The sequence below is a fragment of the Amblyomma americanum genome, chromosome 7 (assembly GCF_052857255.1).
Source record: "Amblyomma americanum isolate KBUSLIRL-KWMA chromosome 7, ASM5285725v1, whole genome shotgun sequence".
NCBI lineage: Eukaryota > Metazoa > Arthropoda > Arachnida > Ixodida > Ixodidae > Amblyomma > Amblyomma americanum.
Genome location: NC_135503.1, coordinates 77676191 through 77701164, shown reverse-complemented (window position 1 = coordinate 77701164; position 24974 = coordinate 77676191). Strand labels below are relative to the sequence as shown.

The 24974-nt window shown below is 45.0% G+C and overlaps 1 protein-coding gene across 1 annotated transcript in view; it reads right to left on the bottom strand.

Annotated features, from left to right (window-relative positions):
- Nucleotides 1-9317: 9317 nt before the first annotated feature.
- LOC144097828 (aurora kinase C-like) overlaps nucleotides 9318-24974 on the bottom strand; it is a 41792-nt gene continuing 26135 nt past the window's right edge. Inside the window, exons 6-8 of the mRNA XM_077630452.1 lie at nucleotides 18325-18473; nucleotides 12623-12854; nucleotides 9318-9422 (exon numbers count right to left, since the gene is read on the bottom strand). Of these exons, the coding sequence (XP_077486578.1) occupies nucleotides 9318-9422; nucleotides 12623-12854; nucleotides 18325-18473 (486 nt within the window). The remainder of the gene's footprint in view (nucleotides 9423-12622; nucleotides 12855-18324; nucleotides 18474-24974) is intronic.

Below are 24974 nucleotides of genomic sequence, written 5' to 3'. Positions count from 1 at the left end.
AACGTCATCTAACGGCGAGGGCGGAAGCTGTGCATGAGCCCTCTTATGCTACCTATGGCATCAAGACTGCCAGAACAGAGACCCTCATTAAGCTATTAGCAGACAAGGTAAGGGAAATGAGGGGCCCGCTTGCCACTTGCCGCGTCCACGTACGCAACTGACTTGCTGTCCATCGGATCGAAGCGTCTGCAGGTGATTAGTGCTTCTGCCCTCTTCTCAGTGTTCAGTATGGGATGCATGTTACAAGGGAGTGGGGGAATGATTAGATTTTCTCGTCAGTCCTGCGGAATGCTCTATTTGTCTCGTAGTCCCCTATCTGTTCGCAGGCCTACCATTTCAAGGATGGCTCTGCCCGTGGTTGTTCGGCTTAATCTTTCGAGCTGTGAAATTCTGACAGCCTCCGCTACGTCGTCCCAGGTATTGTGCACTCCCATAGAGAGGAGCTTCTCTGTGGAGGTGCTAATATGAGGACTGTGACATCAACGTGTACTTACAGGTCACGTGAGACATGAAAAAACTGCAATATAATCGCTGCTTCCTCATTCATTGTCATTTCAGCTCTTGAGGAAGTATGGCTTCAGCACTGCAGTAAATTAAATAGATGAAGCAGCGATTATATGGACGTTTTTTCATGCCTCACGTGACACAGTACTCTTTTGATGTCACAGCCATCGTTCGGCTGTTGAAACCGAACCCGAAACAGCACGACATAAAAAAATTGATTATAAATTATTTAGCGGTCGTAAGCAAATATCCCACGATGATTCGTGCGTAGTAGTGTCTTCCGAAAAATTGTAGAGAAGAAAATAAGCCACCAAAATTAGGTGTCTATACTCCTTTAAGTATGCATGCATGCTCGCTCAGCGCACGGTTAACGTCCACAAAGCAAATGATCAGTATTTAGCTCCTCGCCCACCCGAGGACTGATGTGCCGACTCGCATCATGGTGGACGCTTCCAGCGGGGACATCGGCGCTGTCCTCCAGCAGCAAATTGACTCCGAGTGGCAGCCGCTGGGTATCTCCTCTCGGAAACTCCAACCTGCCGAGATCCACTGCAACGTTTTGGCTGTGAGCTCATCGCTATCTACTCCACCATTCAGTACTTCCGGCACTTCTTGGAAGGCCGGCTATTTTACGCCCTCACGTATCACAAGCCCATGTGTTCCGCACAAACTCCTCGAAATATTCTGCGCGCGAGCTTCGTCAATTGGCCTTTATATCGGAGTTCAGACGGATATGTCCGCCACGTTGAATGCACCGACACCAAGGCAGCAGACGCACTTTCGCGCATCACCTCCATCGGCACTTCTCCATCTGCCATAGACTGCGGAAGTTGAGTTTCCCCCTTCAGGTGGCGATGAGAGGAAACACCTCGTTGATGAAATCAGGGTTTCTTGATGACACGGTGGTTATAACTCGCAAACATTCACGTTACTCGGAGCAAGGAGAAGGTTTACTATTTATTTACAACATAAATAAAACGAGAAGAAACAAAGCAAGGAGAAAACTATTTACATGACTAAACCGTTGATCAGACCAACTCAGCCCTCGTTCAACCCAGCGCGCTTGTTTTTAAACCCTCTGTCTCCGCCCTTAGCGGGGACAGCCACCAATAAGATTACAAGCGACACACCTCACCAATCAGTGGTCAGGGAAAGGAAAATAAGGTTTCCGCCAACTAATGACAGATTGGGGAAAGAGCACTGATTAAACATTTGGGAAAGGAGAGGTTGCAATCAAATACACAAACAGCACAAATGCGACCACCCTCTCCCACGGCACAGCGGTTACCACTTTCCTAACATTTGTTTTCTCTTTCGCACACGCGACAAACATATGCCGACGAGACGATCACTAAAGTTGTTTACAGAACACACCGAAAGAGAAGACAGTCGTTACGGGAATAGTGGGTTTCCGGTCACTCGGCTAATACTCAGCCGTATCTCGTGCATTACCGAAGCCTCAGCAACCCCTTGACAACGCACACATGTCGACACCTGTACCTGGTTAGGCTTCTTAAGACGGGCTATGCCCGTGACCGCGCGGAGGAGATAAGGACGTCCGCCGCAAGCGGGCGAGGCCGGGACGGGACGGGTCCCTTTGTTGGCGACTTCCGACCCCACTGGAGCGGCCTTCCTTGCGAACACAAGACCAACAAGTTCGCGGAAAGGTCAGCGAACTCCACAGGAGACCTCTGGCCCGGGCTCAAATAGATGAACATGAGCTAATCGCTGCGTACTCACCCCCATTCCCTTCGACTGCAGCACGTACGTGCCTCACCCGTTTGTGTCCGGATCACTCTGGTGCGCAACGTCAAGGGCTCAATCTCGCCTTCTTATTCCAGACGTCTTCCGTCGTTCTGTTCTTCATATTCCCTTCATGACATGTCCTCCCAGAGCCAGAGCCACGCAGCGCCTCGTTCCACGCAGCGGTATCTGTTCGAGCATTGATATAATATCGATGTTCGCAGTAGACCAGCTCCTGCCTCACTTGACAGTCCACCGAAGTGACCCGCCACACGAAGACTCCCGCCCAGGATTTGCTGCCACCTGGATGTCGCTTTGATCACGTCCATCTTGACGTGGCTGGAACCTTCCTCTGTCTCACGACTTCCGGTACATTCACACCATGACTGACCTATTCACCCCTTTGGCCCGAAGCTATGCCCATTCCTGACAACACTGCAGAAACAGCTGCAAACGCCTTCAACTCAAAATTGGTTTCGCGCTTCGTTTGCCTTGTCTACACTGCACTACTACAGGCCGTGGTCGAACGTGGTCGACAATTTGAGTGCCCTCCTTTCACTTCCCTTCCTTATCTGCTTTGCGCAAAGCACTGTCGCATTGCACATCTCTGCGCCAACGGCAAGATCGAGTGGCTCCATCGCCATCTCAATGCTGCGCTCACTACCCGCCTGGAAAGGTAACACTGGGGCTGACCACCCTCCTATGGTGCTTCCCAGTCTACATTCTGTACTGCGCACAAACCTTGGCTGTTCAGCGGCCGAATTACTCCTCATCGGCGCGTCCCCACGGCTTCTCGGAGACTTCTTTGTTACTTCGGCTCCCTCACCCCAGACTCAGCAGTGTCTCCAAACCTCCAACGCCTGCAGGAATGCATTCAGCATTTGCGCTCAATCCCGCCTTGATCCTCTGACAGGAGCGCCTTCTTGCATCCTTACCTTGCGTCTTGGACACACGTTTTTCTAACGCGATACGCTGTAAAGGCACGTTTTAGACAGCTGCCTACGCGTCCTCCACAAGACGTCCAAATCTGCAACCATTCTACTGAATGGCCGCGAAGCGGCAGTCGGACCAACCGGCCTTCATCGAGGCGCCTCCGAAGGAGTTCCCCACAGATGTCGCCGGTGTATCCGCTTTGCCTGCCACCAAGGCAGCCCCATCTCTCTCTCGTATTGCGTGTCCATTTCGCCGTTCTGGGCGGCAGGTCCTGTTGCGCCCATACTTTCGCCGCACCTCGGAGGCGCTAAGATCGACGCTCCAGACGGCGCCGTGGTGCCGGCTGAGATCTGAAAGAGAATAAGAATTAAGATGAACGGTGCGTATTGTGCACGCATGCACAAAAGTATAAGCAGTAATCTCCAACCTCAACCTTGAGCAAAGGCCGCGCTGACCGGCTCTACCCTGGGACCAGCAACAGCTGGTACACCGGGCCCAGCTGACAGCAAAAGCTGGGGATCTCCTTTTGAGCTTTTTTTCACCACCACCACCACCACCACCAAGTTGTACTGCTGTTGGTTGCGTCGCAAGGCCTAGAAAGGAAGCCAAAAGTTTCTCTCATACTCAGTAAGGGGCGAAATCGATGGGCAGGAGCTTTGGAGGACAAGCCTTATGCGGTGGACCGGCTTCGCGGCTACCCGTGGCTATCATTGCATTTTTGCATGAAAATCTGGTCAAATTCAATCATCTTCCAAGGAGTGAGTACATAAACTCGCTCAATCACCATTCTGTGGTCATGAACACCTGATCCAAATAAAAAAATGGAAAGGGCACTTAAGCTCCACCTCAAAGACGTTAATGGGTTAATGCTCACATAAGAGGAGTCCTCATATACCACTCCTGGTGCAGTGATGCAGCGGTTAAAGGGCTAGACACCAAATTTTTGCTTGCGTGTTTTCTTCTTTCAAACGTGTTAGACATTGGTACACATGAAGCACCCCGCGCTATTCGCCTATGACCACTAAATAATTTACCATAGAATTTCTTCTTGACGTTGATTCGGTTTAATCAACCGAACGAAGCCCGACGTGTAGTTCAATTTTAGGTCACTGAGGCAAACGACAATATAACTGCTGATAAGTCGTTTGTAGTAATGTTCCTTTTTCACAAGGCCGTTCTGTGCACGTGCGCCTCTTCTCCATCTCCACTGGTTGAAAATGAAACCGCCAGCTCCTATTGCGCATGCACAGTTCATGTTATGTGACAGGCGCATGCAACAGATGCTGGCAGCTGTAAAGCACACACCTGTCACTTCGCGGGCGCAGCTGTCTTCTCGTGGAACCAGATCGCACCTACTCTTTCCATGTGTGTTTGTTTTGAACCAGTAGCTGACGAATTTTCGCCACTTCCCAGAGGGCGCCACATCTTGTGAAAAAGGCGGATTCTATCTCTTGAAGCAGGCTGGTTTAAGTGCTGTAGTGAGTTCAAACTATGTATCAGCATTCATATTCCAGTTTTTCTGCGCCTCACATGACCTAGAGTGGAGCTACACATACAGCCATGCATGGTTTCGCTGATGAAACCGAAATAGCATAAGGAAATAATTTATTTAGCGGTCGTATAGGTGAATGCATACCACGGGGTGATCCATGTAAACCAATGTCTATTAACGTATCATTTGAAAGAAGAAAACACAAAATAAAATTAGGTGCCTATAATATAGTCCTTAAAGCGAGGTACCATTGCCCTGCATGCGAAGGCAGGTGCTGCCACCGGTGGAGCTTGTGCGGCCCAGGTTTCTCTTCCAGAGCGACCAATCATTAATTTAACTGCCACTTGCCGCGGTGGTCAGTTTGCTCACAATCCGGTGGGCCGGACGGCGATGAATTTTCTGCAGAACGCGAGTCTTAACGCTATCGCGTTAAAATATACTTCTACATGCAACAGAGAACCCACAATCACTTGCAAAAGTTCGCGTGCCCTGTCCGGCGACTTCGAGCGCAGCTCCTAGGCGGCCGCCCGTTCCTGGCTTCCGCATCGTAGTCACCGTCGCGTTGTCGGCGTAACCGGTTGTCCATAGATGGAACACAGGTGCGTCAGCTTTGAAACGGGGTGGTGGCTGTTGCCACCACGATCAGCTTTTTATTCATTTACTTTTATGTAACTGTGTTATAAATTGGTCTTAAAATTCGCAATTTTCTCAAAATGTTTTCAGTCCTACACTTCTAACCTTAAGTCACCTCACTGCTTTTGAGCCACCAATCTTCCAATTGCTTTTTGCTAATTTATTCCACCGCAGATTTATTTACATGACCATTAATTTGTTATCTACATACCCTATAGGGGCTCGGGGAGAGTGACTGTGCCTGCATTGACATATGGATGGATACCATTGCATTCGAGTATGGAATGCTCAATCTTTTCCAGATTTACACCATACAGCACAAATGTCATCTACTTGGTTAAAGAGTGAAACGCCACCCGGAAGGTGACTGCCACGGGAAGATCCCGAAGGTTGGCTAGCAGCGCAATACGCAACCTGCCAGCCGTGAACAACTGCACTCAAACTTTGCATTACCAGCTATCGTAATTGTCTGTCTTTTACGCTCCTGAGTATATTTCTTTTCAGAAATGGCTATATGTTAAATTATTTCAGACGTCATGCAGCTGCCATGGCAACAACTGCTCCGGCGGTGGGGCCTAGTGGGCCTCAATCCCTCTCACGTGCCTGCAGTGTGCGATAGTCCCTTCGCGTGCGATAGTTTGTGTCTGACTAGTCGTGTGCATGAAGTAAATGAAATCAAAAACATGCTTGCACCAGGGTGCCGATAACAGGTGATGTTTCCAAGCAGACATGCTACAATCGACATCGCTGAGTGCTTACAAGTGACTTAATGAACAAAGTGCACAAAGGTTCCGTTAGAGACAACCTTCCTTGGGTTGATCCTTGCGTATGCATGACACGAAAACATTAAACAGCATGCATGCATCCCTGCAGTGGGGCAATCTAGACGCAGCACGATTAGACCGCTAATTTTTCTGCAACATGCTGATGGCTGACATTTCCCTTCACGCACTGCATTCAATCCTTAAACATTATGAATGATCCTGCTAATGGCCTTTAGCAATGCGTAGACACCACGAGGGCATTTCTTCTCCTCAAGCGGGAACAAAACGTTCAAAGCATCCAGCAGCCAGATTGGGTTGAGCAAGACTGATATGAAAAATTTTTTAACAGGTTACAAGTGCACTGCAGCTGCTTGGAAGCAACAGCACTAGACGGGCACATGGCCCTTATCCCACAGAGCTAATATGATTTCTCACTTAAGAGCAGTAAAGCATTCAAGAGTGACGCACAGCAGGGTGCACTGGACTATGAACACAAGACATAGAATCCTGAAAGGGGGCATTTATTGCTTCATTCCAAAAGGAACCTAAAGCATATGCCACAAAGTCACAATGGCTTTTTAAGTGAAAACATTATATGGATCATCAGGAGCGAGACCTGGCGTTGGTGTTGACCAGCAGAAGTGGTCCAAAAAATCCCAGATGACGCCACCAAAGCATCAAAGAAAAGCAAAATTTCTTATGAAGGTGCGGGGAATTGACCCCAGGATTTTCAGATCGAGAGGCGAGCACGCAACCCATAGGCCACAAAATTTTTTTTCTCTTTATTTCCTTTTCAGGGTAAAAAAGATTACAGCAGCAACAGGGGAAAATAACAAAGACAAACAATATTCAACATGACAGCCACAACTGAAGCTGCGCTGTTCAAAAAAATTTTAAAATTGCAACACTGGCATATCTATAGAGTTCTGTGACCTGAAAAAAACAACTTAGGAAATACTTATCTGATGTCATGTTAACGACGGAAAGGTAAGTGTGTGCGTGTGTGTGCAGGTGTGTGTGCAGGTGTGGGCATCCCTTTTGATGTCCTGTCTTATGTGAGCGCAGTTATTTCCAAAAAAGTGTGCAGTACCAACTCGCCCAAAATGCAACGATTCTGGAAAGGTGAGAACGTCTTAAAAAGAGCTAAAAGTATGCCAGTCCAATCATCAGCAAAAAGTTTCTTCTTCCTTACACACAGTGGTGCATTATTTTCCTTAGAGAAAAAGGCTTGTGTTTCGCCTATAGGCCACAAAACTGCATTGCTGCTTGGCATACAAAGGGGACCCTAGAGTAGGATACAATTTAAGAAAACAGCAGTTGGCAACAATGGGCCAAAGTCCTCAGCGTCCTGTATCACAACAGTAAATGAAATCAGCTTTTTAATGTTTGACTACACAAAACAAGCCAGATATCAAAACTCTACAAATTACCATTTTTCTCTCGTGATTAAGCATCTTGTTTAAGTATCAAGAAAAGTTTCAACAACGGACTACTTTTTCGTTGTGAAGAAATTCTATGCGGTGGTCCTAAATATGGGTGGAGCTTTTAAGCTGTATCTGACTACAGTATATGCAATGCCTTACAACTGTGTACTAATGAGTAGGTGTGTCATTAGAAAGGAAGAGAAAAATAAAAAGGAAATAAAAATAAAAACACCGCTTTCAAAATTAAAAGCGCATAAGTAGTGCTGAGTGCCCTCCATAATTTTTATGAAAATAAACTGCCTTTTACATTTTGATTTCAATCATTTATCAACAATCACATAAACGCATTATATAGGGTTATAAAAAATACAAAAGCATGAAATGAATTAAGCCAAACAAGATGCAGAGAAATGTGGTCAAGATGTGTAATCTAGAACAGGTAACCAAATGCAAAAGCACCATATAGAATGAAATTAAACAATAAACTGAGACTCACAAATTAATGGAACAGTTACACACGCATGGAAAAACACAAAAGGCTATATTTACCAACAAAGAAAACTTAATTACAGAGCTAAAATACACGCAGTCACATTAACTCACCTCGCTCGCACATTCACACACTCGAGCTGTCTGCACAAACACTGGTTCTCACTCATCATTCTGGTACACTGCCGTTGCCCTAATTTTTTCCAAGTGCCACTGAGAGCCACAGACTTGTTACTTTTACTTTTAAACAAAATGTGCAACACCTGTAGAGTGGCCATTGCTAAAAAAAACACAGACATAAAAAAGTCATCACAATGTGGATTAAATCTAAGTCGGATACGTCTTATGTCTGCAATGAAGCTGCGCCCACATTTAGGACCGGCGCACAGAATTCCTCCACGACAAAAAAGTAGTCCGTTGTTAAAACTTCTTTTCTCTCCTAAACAAGGAGCTAATGACGAGAAAAAAATTGTAAGCTCTAGAATCTTGATACCTGGCTTGTTTAATCAAGTCGAACATTAAGCAGCTGATTTCGTTTACTTTTGTGATTGGCTAGTGGAGTAATACAATACACTGCGGATCAGATCGTGGCCCAGTGTTATAACAACTGCTGTTTATTTAAGTTATATCCTACTATAGTGTCTCAAGCATTACAGCAAACTTTCAGCAAAAAAAGTACAAAAGAATGCCTGTAAAAGGGGCATTTCTTTCCTGAAACCTTTTATGTGAACATCTGGACCACACACCAATGCATGGCAAATGTACTAAAAAAATAATAATGAGACTGTAAATGCAAAGACCTATCAGAAATCACGCGACCACATAACATGATCTAGATTTAACTCAAATAAATTTGTATTAAAAACAAAATAAACTCATTGTGGTTTTAAAATTAAATTCACTTAGGTCCTAATTAAAAACAACATAAACAACTTATTAAAATCTTAAAAGGTATATTTTGTATTTTTAGTTCAATTTTCGGTTATTTCCTTTGTTCTTGCCCATGTACTATGCACTACCGCAGGTAAAATAAAGAAACCATTGCCAGTGTGTGCCAAATCGTTCAAAACCTATGCGCGTCTCAGCACCAAGAGTGCTTCATCAGGTGGCGCCGGCATGCAGTTTGGCAAAGGTTTGGCACAATTCGGCATGCACTGGCAGTGGTTTTTTTATTTTGCTCACAACAGCACCTTGAGGGTATAATAAATAAATAAATTGCAACTGCACATTTGTACTAAAATGATTAGTTTAAAACAAGATGCGCTATCCTATAATAAAATCAGCTCAGTTTATTGAGGACTGGCCACACTGAATTGTGCTTACACACTTTTTTTTTCACAGTGTCATACACACAACTGTAGTGTCGGCATTTTTGGTGACCCAGGGGTGGGCCAGCACTTCGTCCAAAGAAATGCGGTCTTTGGCACGCCGCTGGAGCAGCTGTATCAAGAAAAAAAATGAAGGCAATGCAATACTGAGCCTTGCCATAAGAACCAAGCACCCACAGCTAATATCAGACATGGCCCACAGGCTGAAACATTTGTCTTCAGCTCAGCTCAGCATTTGGCATGTTTGCCCAAGTTCAAAATGTCAGAGAGGCGCATGCAACAGCACCACATGTGCATCAAACAATTTTGCTATAGTGTTTCTGTAGTCCAGGACAGAGTACATGCAGCAATCAATCTACTTTTTAGCTGCCAAAGCCTTTGACAGAAGTGACCAGTTTTACCAAATTGGTAGAATTCTCCACAACTGTAGTTGTTGGTATGTCTCTCGCACCACAGGAGTTTGAGTGAGGACTGAAGATTGGTAGACTTAAAGCAGGTTACTGAATTCAGTGCCTGAAAATTCACTTTGAAAGGAGGTATCTCACATGAATGCATTAACAAGGAGGCACTCTGAATGCTACAGTACCGCAACTTCTGGTTTTGCTTCCCTGCTTCTTTCACCTTTTTTAAACAGCGATTTTGCCTCAAAAGCATTTAAAAATCCAATCTAGAAAGTAAAACACACCCAAGCAAGATGCAAAATTATTTGCATGCTGATTCTGGGTGTAAAAAGAAAACCATGTAAAAAATTAATTTTGAGTAAAGGGATTCGTACTTTCTCTTATGTGTTCAAAAACACAGCTCAAATTTACTGCGTCGTCGTACCAGTGTTAAAGAATGCTTTTAGTTATGCTTTGATCTGTCCTCATCAAATTTCTTCTATTCGCTTTCATGTGACACTGATCAACAGAAAGCCACATTATACTAGTGAGAAATGGTTGGAGGACTGGTGGCTTAAAAGTGCAATGACCTAAAGGTACTAGTTCAAGACTTCGAAGTGGCATAGTGTAGAAGTCAATGAAATTTTTATTAAGGAAAAATTTCCAGATGGTATGTTTAGGTTTGACAGATTGAATAGTTGGAGATTTATTGAGCGAAAAAAATAACAAGCAAGGTAGCACCCACCACCACTCCCTTTCCAAGGAGATGCTCCTAACATCCAACTATCCATCATGTGAGACTAGAATTGGGAAAACAGAATCATACAATGCGGAGAAGCAGCTAGCTGGTAAATGACAGAAGAGCATAACCACAATAAACAGCAACCATGCACAGTGTTCTGTGTTTATCACACCAACAGCCCCGAATTAGCTGTTCTGCATCTCTGTCTAGTGTCTCATAAGCTCAGCTGACATTGAACTGGGCGCCGTTCTATGCCACACAATGAGTGATGCATGCAGAAGGGAAAGTTGAAGTGTACAGTGCAGTCGCCTGTTGACGGGGTTCTCAGGCTTCTAATTTGCGGGCTGCCTCTTCTGACTAAGGTTACAATATTTTTTTCTAGTGGCAGCTTGTGTTTGTTTCTCTGTCCTAGTATTTTCTCAGCCATTTGACTGCTGGCAAGAGCATAATTTGCAATGCATCTAATATCCGACCAATTTAATGGTTTTTTGGAACAAGTAAAAAATAGAAGTGATAACTTTCTGCGTGTGGCCGTCATCTTTGTTTGACCAGCACCGAAGCTATCCTTCTAGGCTAACTCTCAATGGTGTGCCCATGTGACCAAAAAAAATATTAGATACTTGCAAATGCATGTACTGGCAGAAGCGGGCTAACATATTTTGACATGGTGTTTTATCAAAGTGTGTTAACGGTGTGTGCACATGTCGGACGTAACACTTGGTGAGGGCCCATTTTGCAAGACTAGGTGACTATCTTCCTGCATGCAATGACAGGCAGCGGAAATCATTGCTCATGCCATAGCCAAGGGCTTCATCTTTTGAGCCTTAAGAAACCACAGTGGCTTTCGAAATGTGCTAAAAACCCTGCATGGTTGGTCTCCAATCTGTTACTAGCTGCCTAACATGTGCATGAAAAAACAAGCATCTAAAGGTGCATAGCCCTCCTCCGCTCCCAAAAAAAATGCCAGAGTAATGACTGGCTGCATAATGAAATAGACTGCAAAGCACTGCACTCAGCTTAACAACCAAGGAAGCGACAGTGCGATATGAATCTATTATATAGTGACCTTGAGCACATGCAGTGATTGTTTAAGTAAAAAAAAAAAGAAATGCATGCTCACTTGAGAAAACAGCACGTACTAAAATGGATGCCTGACATGTATCCAACACTGTAGCACCTGGACATGGTAAAGTAAACTTATTCCAAAATTAGCTTTTTTTGCAGAAGGAAAAGACATGGGAACAAGCCTCTCAAGTTGCAACATGCTATCCCATTCCAACTGCCTTTACCACAGCAATTCATCTTTCGTGTCCAGGTGCATCAGAGCAGCACATCACATTCCCTCCCATGCCTATCACGTGCATGGTGTTCAACCAACTTGTGCCCCCATGAACAAATATCAAAATTCCTCATTGGCCTTGTCAATAAGAAAATGGAATGCTTTAAGAGCCAGCATAGCGAATATAATTCAATTTTCTTTCCACTCATCATTAACATTCCTTGAATCAAAATCCACATCGCAGATGTCTTCACTTTGTTTTTACTTTTTTTCTCTCTCTCTTTCCAACTATCTTTCCTATTGCAATAATCGATACTATATTGTATGCATGTGCACGTGCAAAACATAAGTGTATTGTGTTCTCAGCGTATTTGAGTGTATAAGGACTTTGCATTCTTTATTTTTTGTTTTTCCTGTGAAGGATTCACAGGCCTGCATTAATTAGTTATAAAATATGGGTCAGCATATAAACTGACGAGACTTAATTCTTGGTTCTACCTGGAGTCTCACAAAATTGAGAGCAAAAATTGCACTTTTTCTTTTTGTGTAAGGGTCACACCCTGTCAAAATCTAAAGAAAGAAAGTGTGGCCCTTTCACAAGTGTATACAGAGTTCTTTTTTGCGTTAACATTTTTTGGCAACTGTGTTATTAGCTGTACCCCTTCTCCCTAGGGACCCCCCATTTAATACCCAAATGGGCCCTTAAATAAATAAATGGTCTCAACAAGAAGCGGTGAAAGGTGCGGCAGGGTGCAAACCTGAAGGCAACAGTGTGGTTATTTGCAGAAGACACTCACACCATGGACAGCAAAGCCACACCAGACACCCTGAACGTCACATCTATCAGCGCAGCGCGGCTGCAACCCTCAGCCACCGTCCTTACACAATTTAATGCCATCTCTGCCACCCACCTTTCCAATGACGTCCCGTGCATCAGCACCGACATGGTCGGGGAACTGAACCTGGCCCCTCAGTATTTCCTCGCTGATTTTTTCCATAGTATTGCCGTTGAATGGTGGCTTCCCCACCAAGAATTCGTAGATGAGGATGCCTAGGCACCAGTGGTCGACCTTCTCATCATAGGCACACTGTTCGACCATCTCTGGCGGCAGGTAGACAGGTGTCCCGCACAGTGTTACTCGTCTGCAAAGCGCATTGCAAGAAGCAACACAAGAATGTTTGCAACTCACACTTTGGACTACAATTAATGTGGCCAGCTATTGTTTGCCTCAGCTCTGCGGCCCCTTTTTGCAGCTGCAGACCCTTGAGTCATATGATGATGGATAAAACAAGCTGGAATGTAATGGCTGACTATCGCATTCTAATGACAAAGAGGCCCACTTTCAGTGAAAATGAACTTTTTGCACGCTACACAAGAAAAAAATGAGATACTGGTATCGCAGTTGGCAGTGATAATAGTAATGGTGTTTCTGTGCAGGCAGGATTAGGACGCACAGTGTCTACCAGCCACTGGTACACCTGCTTTACTTACAAGAACAAAAAGGTTCAGTGTAGCACTCCCAAAAGCTGTTTTCACATTCAAGCCGCAATGGCGTCCATACACATTTGGTAATGCATATCTCTGAGGCAAGGCTATATTGCCACCCACTTCCAAACTGAAGGGCAATCACGGAGTCTTAGTTGGTCTCCACATCACGCGTTTAAATCGAGTGAACGGGAAAAATTCTCCATTTCTAAATCCAATTTTCTTAGCAATAAATGTGTCTTTTGCTGTGAAACAAACGATAGCCACAAAAGTATTAACAATAGAATTTACTGAGAACAAAAACTGGATCACTTGGCCTCGCTGTTCCTTTAAATTTCATGCCTGACATATCTGATGTTTCCTAAATGAACAGCTGCACACACTGAAAATATTCTGGAAGTTTTCCTCCCATAAGGCCAATAGCAACTGAGCCCAATCTGCTGACCAAAAATGGCTTACAGTCAAACCCAATTGTAACGAAACGAAACCGGGCAGGGCGAATTAAACTTTATGCCAAAAGCCCGAAGCAGTTCTATCATCATTCATGTGAAATAAACTTTCTGCAACGAACTGCACATTGGACTTATCTAACTGAGTGCATACAATCAATCAACACACACTGGCTGTGCTGGCTCACGGCTGCCATGCCTGGTAGCGCCGACCCGCAGGGCAGGTTGAGGGTGGTGGTGCAAGCAAAAGCAGCCATCTGAACTCCGCAACTTCGCCCCACTTTGTAATCCTATTCAGCAGCCACTCCCCGCATGATCAAATACTTGCAAGCATGCAGCTCGCCTGTCACACTTGAGGAATGACAGAAATGGACATTGGAATACAGAAGAGAAGGAGCGGCAGCACACTGCCAGCTGCGCTATTATCCAGCATCCTGCAAGTAAAATGGCCACTGTGTCGTGTGGTTAAGATAACAAAGCAATGGTAAGCCCAGCTGCTTTCCAACAAAGTGGAGGTTATTTGCCACCCTCGATGCAGCAAAACGTTGTAGTGCACTTCAAGATTGCCAAAAGCATTCTCAGTTTTAAAAACAAGTGAGAATGCTCAAATACTGATGAGAGTTGCACCTGCAAGCCGGTGTTTTCAGCCAGCTGAAGTACTAATGTTCTATCTAAGCACTTTTTTTTTATTTTACAGCAAACTGCTTTTCGTTATGTACAAGCTGCAACCTACACGCTACAGCACTACAAGAATGGTATGAAGGAAGCAAAAATTCCATTTGAGCAACATGATCTCCATGCATGATGCAATACAAAGTGCGCAACTCAAAGCTCTGGTAATGCAAGTACGAAATAACCAGCTTTGAATCATCATGGCAAGCACATGCTACACTTGGAATAGGTTATTAAAATTATTATGTGGCACCATAATACTGTTGGTGCAATTAAAGCACAAAGGTGTTGTTTTCATCAAGATATATGCTTGCACTTTGAAAATCTTTCATCAGCAGATGAAGTCAGTTACCACAAGCTTTGCAGATTGACCAAAAAGTCGTGCCTACCTACCTTTACAGTACTGAAGCTAACTGAACTCAGCTAAGAGACTGGACATGAATGGATCCATTTTTACCGTGGCTTCAATATGCCATATGCACTGCTGAGTGGCAGAGAATCATGGTTTATGGTTTACGAGTGTTTAACGTCCCAAAGCGACTCAGGCTATGAGGGACGCCCAAGAGAATCATTAAAGTGAAGATACCTCTAATGCACACTGTCCACTTGCCACTATGAAGAACACAACAAAAAATGTCCATGGCCCTGGTCAGTACTGTCTGTATTAGCTAAGCATGAGCACATGACAACACCGCCAAACAAAAATATTTCCATTTATTGAAATTCTTATTCTGCTTCTTATTATTCTGTTTCTGGATGAGTACAGGGTGAATCAGCAATTCTTCAAACACTATTTCATCATTCATTTGGATCAACAAAGTAATTCAGAAGGGCGTGCTGTTGGGCTAGTTGGTGTAGCATAATATCAAGAAATTAGTGCAAAAATAGAGACGCATATCACGATTAAGAGGTGGTTACTGCCCACCATTGTTGCACATGCTCCTATTTTCCCCTTGCATTCTCTGCTCTATACCTCAACAAAACAGTTCATAGTAGCACTTGTTAATCATCACGCGTGTCTCCTCCCTTCTCCTTTGTCTCCATCTCTGCACTGATTTCTTTACATTAAGCAAGTAATCATTCCTCAGAGCCCACCTAAGCACTGCCATGTGAACATAAGAAACGTTACACAGATGCCAGAATTCAGCGCAAAGCAACAAACATAAGTGAGCGGCTGGGACGTGTGCTAACAGACACTTCTTGGTGCAGAGCATTGGTTCTCAACCTGGGTTCTGCAAAATCCCTGGGTTCCTTGAAGTGCTTTTTTGGCTTTCTGAGTTCCCACTGTTGCGTGACTCAACCCCCCCCCCCCTTCTTTACGCATTTTATTTTGGGACTAACAATACTAATTGTTTGTGGCTGACAATTTCACTACAGAATTGCAGTTGGCTTTAAAAAACCCCGCAATATGCTATTGAACATAGTTGTGGTATATATGTGCAATTTGAAGGACGCCGCTTCACGACTATCCTGCTGCAAATATACTTTGAAAGCTTTTTGTAAAAGTGGAGTTATTTGCGCTCAAAATTTGAATTTTGGTGTTTTCTTGCCTTTCCCTCTCTTGAAAATTTTTCACACTCAAAGGCAGGCGCTCGCAAGCCAGACCCTCCAACCCAGCCTCACCCCATGCTTCCACTGCAAGCGGACACCCTCCAGGAGGCAGAGCTTTCCGACCCATCGGCACGACGCAGCTGACTGGCTGAGGTCCTGGATGCTGCATGGCATCCAAGAGGATGTGACCACTGGCCATTCTTAACATATGCACATGCATATACAGACGAGGAAGAGGGTTGGAAAAATCGACAGGAGAGAGCTTGCCAACTTTGAAGCGGAATAGGGGTCACAGCCTGGGCCAGGGGGCGCTGCAGATGGCAGTGAACAGCGCCCTCTCCAAGCGGCTCCTCCTAGTTGATCGGCCAGGCCGACGAGCTTCGTCACTGACTTGTGTGCGCTTGCGGCACCCGCACGTGAAGGAAGCTAGTTTTGCATGTGTGCGCTTGTTCTTTCTGGCTGACACTTCGGCGTCGTCGTGAGAGGGGCTTGCTTCGTGCACGCTATGTTCTCTTCGCTGTGAGAGAAGAGCGCGCCTGCTCGAGGGTAGTCCTCACGCTTTGACACTGCTGCGAAAATTTTTCGCGCGCTCTCGTGCTGAGCAGCTCGTGTGCGCGGCGTCAAGCAAATAGTCCAAAATGGCGCTGTTTTCGTCACACCATAGTTTTGTGCCCTGAGTGCATAACCACGTGGTGTACGAAGTGAAAACTGAAATTAGAGCCTACCTTCGAACGAAACTGCGGCACAAATGCGTTTCGCGTATTTTTTTTCTTCGTCAGCTCGATCTGCTTGCTTCCGCTGTGCGTGCTGTTGACACGTTTCTGCTACCTTTTCCTTTTCCCTTTCCGCAGTGTCTCAATGGCTTTAGCGCTAGGCTGCTTATCCCAGTGTCACAGGTCAAATCGTGCTGCGTTTAGATTTGTGCGAAATACGAGAGCGCATTTCACGATGTCGGTGCACATTACTGAATTCCATTCTGTTGAGGTTTGAGAGTTTTAGCATGGGTGTGCAGCTGATATGACCAATATGGTAATGCATTGCCATTCCTACCGGTGTCGCGTTTGCCTAGCAGTTTCTGCCGTATGGTCATATTTACAGCAGATGGCGTATTTACCATACAGATATCTAAAAATAATATCTGTTAATCAGGAGCCCTTCAAAAACGGCTTTGCGCACAATCTACGTACAGCCTTGGGACGTTAAACTCACAAACCACTGGCACGACTTAGTTCCGATGAGCATCGATGGGGCACGTAACACTATTGCGCGGCTGCCTGAGGTCTACAGTCCATGGTCTGTAATCTGCAGAGCCACACTGCTACTGCGTATGTACAACAGAGACACAAGGTTAGTTCACATGTGGAATCTTGTCTGCCTACTTCGCCTTCGCAGTTGCATGCGCTGCCAGTTTACATGGTGTTGGCCGAGTAAGTGCACATATATTAAGTGCCCGCCAGCGATCTCTCCTGTTGCCGCAGGTGATGGATCACTAGTACTATTTTTTAATCAATACTGCAGTGCCCGATACTGCACCGCTACTTCGCACTGAACGATTCCTGCCATCTGGGTAATTTCTGCTGGCATCACACACGGGAGTAAGCAAATGCGTCATTTCAGGGACGCCCACAAGTCAAGCAAGACACTTCCCCGCCTTTAGGCAACCACGGTGCAGCGTGCCACTTCGATCACCACGTAAAAACTGCCCACCGATGGACATAATCGGCACACTGTGCAGTCGTCAGGCTGTGCTCGCATCTGCCGCGCCCGCGAGGAGACGGCAGCGAGTAGCACACGAACATGGCCAGTCAGAGCACTGTTGCGCCATCATGCCCGATCGATGCTTTAGAATTCTGCCGCTACGGGAGGAGCACAACGCTGTCGTCGTGCGGAAAACTTTAGGTTGGGGCCTCTATTGTGGGTTCTCTGCTGCACATATTATTTCCACTATCCATGACAACACAATTTAGTGATAGAGCAAGTTAGTATAATAAGCTCAAAAGTGCTGCAGGGGCTCTTTAATGGAATTTGGGCAATTTTTAGGAGGCTGCTCATCTCCATGATCTTTTTTTTGCATCCAAGTTAAGCCCGAAGGGATAAATGCCAAGACACGTGGGGTTCCTCAGCACCTTTCGTCGGGCAATGCCCCTCTAGGCTCAAAATAGATTGAGAACCTCTGGTGCAAAGAGTTGTCATGTTCCATCTACACATACATGGCATCTGTCTTGCGTTGCACTGAATTCCATAATCTGAAAATGATTTATGACCCAGTAAGCTTAGACTCAACTAATGCTAAGAAATCCATGCAGCTTTCTTAGAATCTCCACAACCGATGAAAAATTCGTGCAAGAGCAGGGCTTAACCTCTGCGAATGTGGGCTACCATGAATGCCAAGTGAAAGCTCGCCAGTGCTGAGCTGTCTATACAATAAAGATTTTCAACTGAACTGTGCACCCACCTGGATGTGGGTGCATGCAACGACCAGCCAAAGTCAGCGAGCTTGATCTCGCCATTGAGGCCGAGCAGCAGGTTTTCCGGTTTTATATCCCGGTGGATCACCTTGAGGCTGTGGCAGCACTTGAGGGCCTGGCACAGCTGGTAGACATACTGAACAAGGAGAGGGGAAACTACTGATTAAGCAGTTTTAACATGCAGGTGTGCTGCACCTAAAAGTAGCTGTTCTGCCTATCAGAAAGCTTTGGTTTTAATTTCATCTCATCTTTTTGTCCTCAACGACCCCTCAGGGGGTGGAGGGTTATACATAATGGTGAACCATGCCACATGTTTTTAAATATATAGGAGGTTATTTAAATTTTCAGCGAATGATGATGGGCAGGTGATGTCGACAATGTGCTGGAGAAGATAATGCAGTAATATGGTAGCTATGCAATGACGAACAGAAAAAGGTGATATGCAGATCTAGTTTTTAAGAGCTTAAATATCGACGTCATACAAATAAGAAGAATGGATGAATCTTCCAACATGGTTTCGGACTGCTTCTATGTTGGTTATGAGGATAACATGGTGCAGCTTCGATATGGTGGATGCATATTCCAGTTCAGGTCAAACAAGTGACCTGTAAACGAGCAATTTTATGTAACATGCGGCGAGGCAAAGTTGATGTTTAAGATATCCCAGTGTTTTGTTAGCTGATGATAATAAGCTGGAAACGTTCACATGCCATGTTAGGTCATTAGATAAAGTGAAACCTAAGTATTTGAAAGATGATACGGGTTCCATAGACTCATTACTGATTTTGTGCTGAATTTAAGACACGACTTTTGTGGCGACAAGCAATGGAAGAAACTTGCATTTGCTTGGGTTAAGGGGTCGTAACGCAATTTTTCACACCACTTTTCTATGTGTTTAAGGTTTTGTTGAAGGGCCCCTTGGTCAGTAGTTCAATGCGAGTGACAAAATGACTGGCAGCACCATCTGCCATTCATTATCTGCTCCCGAGGCCAAGCTTAGTGGCAGCAGGCCGGAGTGTCTAGTTTTGTCCGATGTGCAGGTTTAGCAGTTTCGTGCAAACGTAATGAGGTGCCACAGTTTTCTTTATGTTACCACATGTGCTGTAATCAACGCAAAATGCCTCACCCAGCCTTCGCTAATCCCTCAGCTTTCACAACATTCTCACATAAAAAAGTTGTATGGATACTTTTTTGAAGAAAACAAAAATTAAAATCTAACTTCATTGAAGTGGACTTCCCATACATGCCGTAAAATCTGATTCTGTGCCATGAAGCACATAACTTCTATAAAACGTCCTCCAGCAACGTCTAACTCTAGATTGAAATGTTTAAAAAGCATCTCAGCAAGGAAGGTTTATCCACAAACGTTTTAAAAACGTACTGACAAAAGAGGTTTATTCACAAACGATTTGAAAACTTCTCCAAATATACGTTTTCCACGCAACGTTTTAAGAATTTCTCCGACGAAAACTTTACTCAGGAACGTATGCAGGTATAAAAATGCAGGCATGAAACTTTCCAGTGTAATAGAAATTTGGAAGGCGGCCCCTGCAAAGCAAGCATCCTGCTACTTCCAGTTTTAATTCCAAGCAATTTAGTTTTTTTTTTGTTTGACACTTGTATAATAAACTACGGCAGAGACTGACGAAGCGGGTTTTCTTGCCTCATTTGCATGTGTATTTATGCTGCAAAGGGCAGCTGCCTGCCCTTTGCAGTTCGAGCTGTACTGCACATATCTCAGCAAACAAAATCTGCAGCTCTAAAAAAAGCATGAGCCCTAAACCTAGTGAAATCCCACTGGTTGATTTTAGACGGTTCTAAATATATAGCATACTGATCTTGTGTCTATAGGCTTCATACACAAGCAGCCATTTCCAAAAAATAAAAATGTCTAAAGATCCTCTTAATGAGTTCTTATGAAGAAGTTTTCTATATCTTTTTTGGCGGAGCATTAGCAGGCATATAACGCCTCTTTTTGCCTCACTGTCTACAGAACATCTGAAGACAGATTTCTTCTAGACATTACTGTATACTTTTGTAGACGTTTGTTACACATTGCGTAGCCCTTCTTGTGTTTCGTGGGTGGAGCCCTAAGGTTGATACTAGAATGTGGTAACTGCAATTTGCACATGTGAACAAAGCATGCAGGAAGTTGGCACATCCTGGCAAGAACCTGTCTGCTTCAATGCGATAGCATTACAGTTCACACCAGGCACAAAATCCGGCGTCACATGTCATAAAATTCGCTGATTGATTGAGAAAAGCCTTGTAAACTGCCCTGATGGGCCACCCTAATTGGTTGAAAGAGGTCATGTGACCTTGTTACATCATCACAACCTGCCCACTGTGGCAGGTGGTAACCTGGCCACCGGTTTGTGAGCAACCTGCCCATTGTGGTATGTGGTAATTGAATTGATTGGTTGAGAGAGGTCACATGACCTTGTGACATTATCACAACCTGCCCACCGGGTTGTGAGCAACCTAGTTCTCAAACTGGCATACGATATATGCAAATGTTGGCACTATCACAGCATAGCGGATACCTGCTACTGCAGCTAGTAGTCCAAGTTAGCCCATTGATCGACTGACAATTGCAAAGAAACTGATGCGCACACATAGGAGTTGCAACAGAACCTGTGACAAATGTGAAATCTAATGCTATAGCATTCCACTGTTCTGGTGACTAATGCGTCCCGATAGCTTTTAGGATGCTTATAGCTGCCACAGCCATTCAGTCCTTTTGTGTCAACCAAGCCTTGTGCCCTATTTCAAGCAGTCTTTGCGTGCAATGCAGTGCTCTCTTTTATCCGTAACCTCCAAAGACTTAGAAACTGAACTTCAATATAAAACATAGAAGACATAAGGATTGCCTGCCTAAACATGTTGCCCATGGAGGAAAGAAAACACAGGAGCGGCCCCAGCATTCCAAGCAGCATTGCAGAAAGCGTGCCAGAAGTCACGTGCTTTTTTTTATGAAGGGGTACTGCAATTCATTACCACAATGATGACGAAATCATCACAAAGGCACCAGCAGAAAGCTTGGCCACTAAGACGACTGCGCTGGGAGAGGTTCTCTGCAGTAGCTGCGAAATGTGCTGCACATGGTTGGGCATTGCTATAGCAACAGAGATGAATATACAGCTTCTCCCAGCTCTCTGATTGGTGGCCAACTGGCATATAGAAGGCCCAATTCCTGGGTCTAAAAATGGTGATGTAATGCCCTCTTCTGAATTGTTTCCTTTCTCCGCGATCTGCTGTGTGTGTATAAAAGCAAAATATGTTTACAAGTTTTTGCCTGAGGGCCTCAAAGAGAAGGCACACAACACTCTACTGCCATAGAAAGGCATCTTGGCTTTGCTTGCACCCTTTGGGCCAGACAAGATGGAAAACCTTTTCTGTAGGTGTGTTCAAAAAAAGCGCCTCAATTTCACACTTGCCAACTGATAACCCAAGGGTGCACACAGGTGATTGCAATATCTGGTGGTCCGGTAGTGACTGCTGCATGCGACCTCTTTGTATGCCTCACAAAATGGTGACAAACTAAGCTAGAGTCGTAGCTGTAGTCTCTCGTATGTCTCCCACACTTTTGCTGCCACTGATGGAGCACTGAGTTTCCAAGCAGCCTTCACAACATCTCTCCTTGCCGTGACAACAAACATACAACATTCTACCACAGGCTTTCTTTCTCCTCTGAAGAATTACTCGCATGCATTGTCACCCACACAGCACAAGCCGTGCACCTCGGAAGATAGGTCAATCACAATGCTGCATCTTTGACTGCACCTCCTTCAGGACATGGTTTGCTCGCAGATGCATTCACCATTTCTCTGGCAAAGATACAAGCCTGTGAGGGCATATTACAGTTGAGTCCGCTTATAATGATTCAGATGGTCACGTGGATCATGTTTGTTTTATCCGAACTTCACTGAAGTGGACTTCCCAGCTAGACGAAAGTGGTATGTATTATTTATTTAAAATGTCCATTATACACGTCCACTTCCCAATCGCGGCGCCTTCAGAGCTCTCCAGGGCGGTTATGTGCTACTCTCCAAAACTACTGCTGCCGACGGGCTGCTTTAGGGTTGCAATTTACTAATTGCGATTTAAACGCTCATGACCACTAGTGGTAGGTCATTCTCCTCGTCTCCACACGTCAATTAAATTGCAAGGATGCAGCAATGAAACTAGCGTAGTGCATGTGCACGCAGAACATGCTATCTCCTGTCTGCACACTGCCTGCACACAGCGCAGAAAGTGGGGAGCTGATTGAGCAGGTGACACACAACACGTGACCATATGGATCAGCAGGACATACCACGTGACTGATATTCAAACTGATATTCAACCTTCCCCAACTGCTGCCATTGGTTCATCACTTACCATGCACAGTAGCTTCACTTTCAGCGACAGCCACTACACTTCTGCACCCACACTTTGCTTCTGCAGCAAGTACTCACACGCATGAGATTGACCTCGTAGCCCGTCGGCAGCTCCTTTGCTGGTGGTTAAATGCAGTATTGCAGTATCAGCCCGTATTGAAAGGCTCTGGCAGCAGTGCTGGTTTTTAATACATTCCTTTGCCACAATTTGTCGAGGGGGAGGGCTCTTCATGGGAGTTGAGGGGAGCTCTTCAGTGTCCGCACTGGTGGGCATTTCGGCCGCTAGGGCGAGCTTAGGGCATGTCCTTGTTCGCTATAGTCGAGTATTGCAGCCAGGGTTGTCCATTTTATTCGAGACTTAGTGCCATTGCACCGCATATTTTGGCAATAGCACTGCCCTCATTCATAATAAGCAAGTGTTCACCATAACTGTGGCCAATATAATTGGGCTCGACTGTATTCTTACAATACATGCGACACTACAGGCAATTATGCAAAAGACATGAACGGACGAACACTTATATCCACAAATACCTCGTAAAGATGGGTCAGAAGCCTCTTAAATGTTTCACCCAATCTTATGTCACCTCCTATGAGGTGGTTTTCTTCATGCATATATACTAGTTGCTGCAACAAGCAGGATGCATGCAGAGCTGTATTCACAATCAAGATGAAGAGCCAATACGGCTACCATGCCAAGGTTTTAAATAACCGTGAGCAGCATCTTTAGTCAGAACCAAGACAAAAGTCTACTTAAATATTGACGCATGAGGACGACTGCTTGCCACATCTAGAGAAAGGTGAAACCTGCAACACTGTGCAAGTGTATGGCTGGGCAGAGCGCACTTCCAATGTCACTGCTGCCATGAAGCAATGTTGGCAGGTCCTGCTTTTCCATTCCACTCAGCTGCTCTCCCATCAATAAAAGTATCATTCCATATAGCTGTTAACATTTTGCACATCATCTATCAGGTTAAGGGGCACAGTTTTCAAAGACAACAGCAACATCCACTGCAGCCAGCCATGCCAGAGAATAGCAAACAGAATAGATTGACACCTTCTTGAAAAGGAACAACCTGCACAGGCAATGGATGGATAGAGCAAGGACACAACGCCAGAGCTGGCTGAACTAAATTTATTGAAAGGAACACATAGATTAAATATGATCCGAGCTGAAGAAAGAAAACAGACAAACAAACTTTTACAGCATTGTGACTTACTGATGTGAGAAATTCCTGAGACCCACGACCTAACACAGAACAGTGCCACATTTGTAAGCCAAGCTTCAATCTTACTCACTAGTGAGCAGCACACATACCTCAATAAACTTTGTGTGTAGACAAGAGCAGGCTTTGCAACTTAACTCTCTTTGCTTTCTAATGGTGTCAGTCCATTTTTTCCCCTTTAGTTCTGATACGTTATGTGGGGTTTAATGTCCCAAAATTGTATGTAGGCTATGAGAGACACTGCGATAATTTCAACCATCTACCTGGGGTTTTTTAATCTGCACTGACATCGCACAGCACATGGGGGTTTCTACATTTTGCCTACATCAAAATGCAGCCACTACAGTCACGATTTGATCCCAAAACCTTGACCTCAGCAGGTGAATGTCATAGCCACTGATGAACAGTGATCTTTATCCCAGAGCATATTTAGAGTGAGTATTCCTCCTAATATACCCCTCAGTTGTGCGTCAGCCCTGGTGCAGTGTCCAGCTTCTTTCATCCATCAATCTGTTGTGATGACCCCCATAATGCGCAGGTCCACACGGGACGGAGAGGCAAAGAGACACCGTATGGCTCAGTTTAAACAAACAGGTATATTCAATAATTACACATGATGAAGATTATACATCAGAGGCTGGGGCGTCCGAGCTTACGTGCCGACGACTTCATGGGGGCGATGGAGTGGCTCCGGAGTTGGGCTCGAGCGGTTGCTGGCAGAAGCTGCACGCCGTCGGGCTTCGGCGCTGAAGGCCCTTTTGGCGAATGATGTCGTCCTGAGCGTGTATGCAGTAGAATTTCAATAGTCGTCCGTTTCTTCGAGGATGGTTCCCAAACCCTTCCTCTAGTGTCGTTCGGCTTGGAAGATGAACAGGAGGCGAGCTTGTAGATGATGACAGCAGAGCATAATTTTACAACATACATATACAGAGAGTTAAACTGGAAAAAAGCAGAACTGAATTTACAAAAGAACAAACTTTGCACTACTTTACTCATCGACCGGGCAGGTTAGTGCCTAAGTAGCATCACATT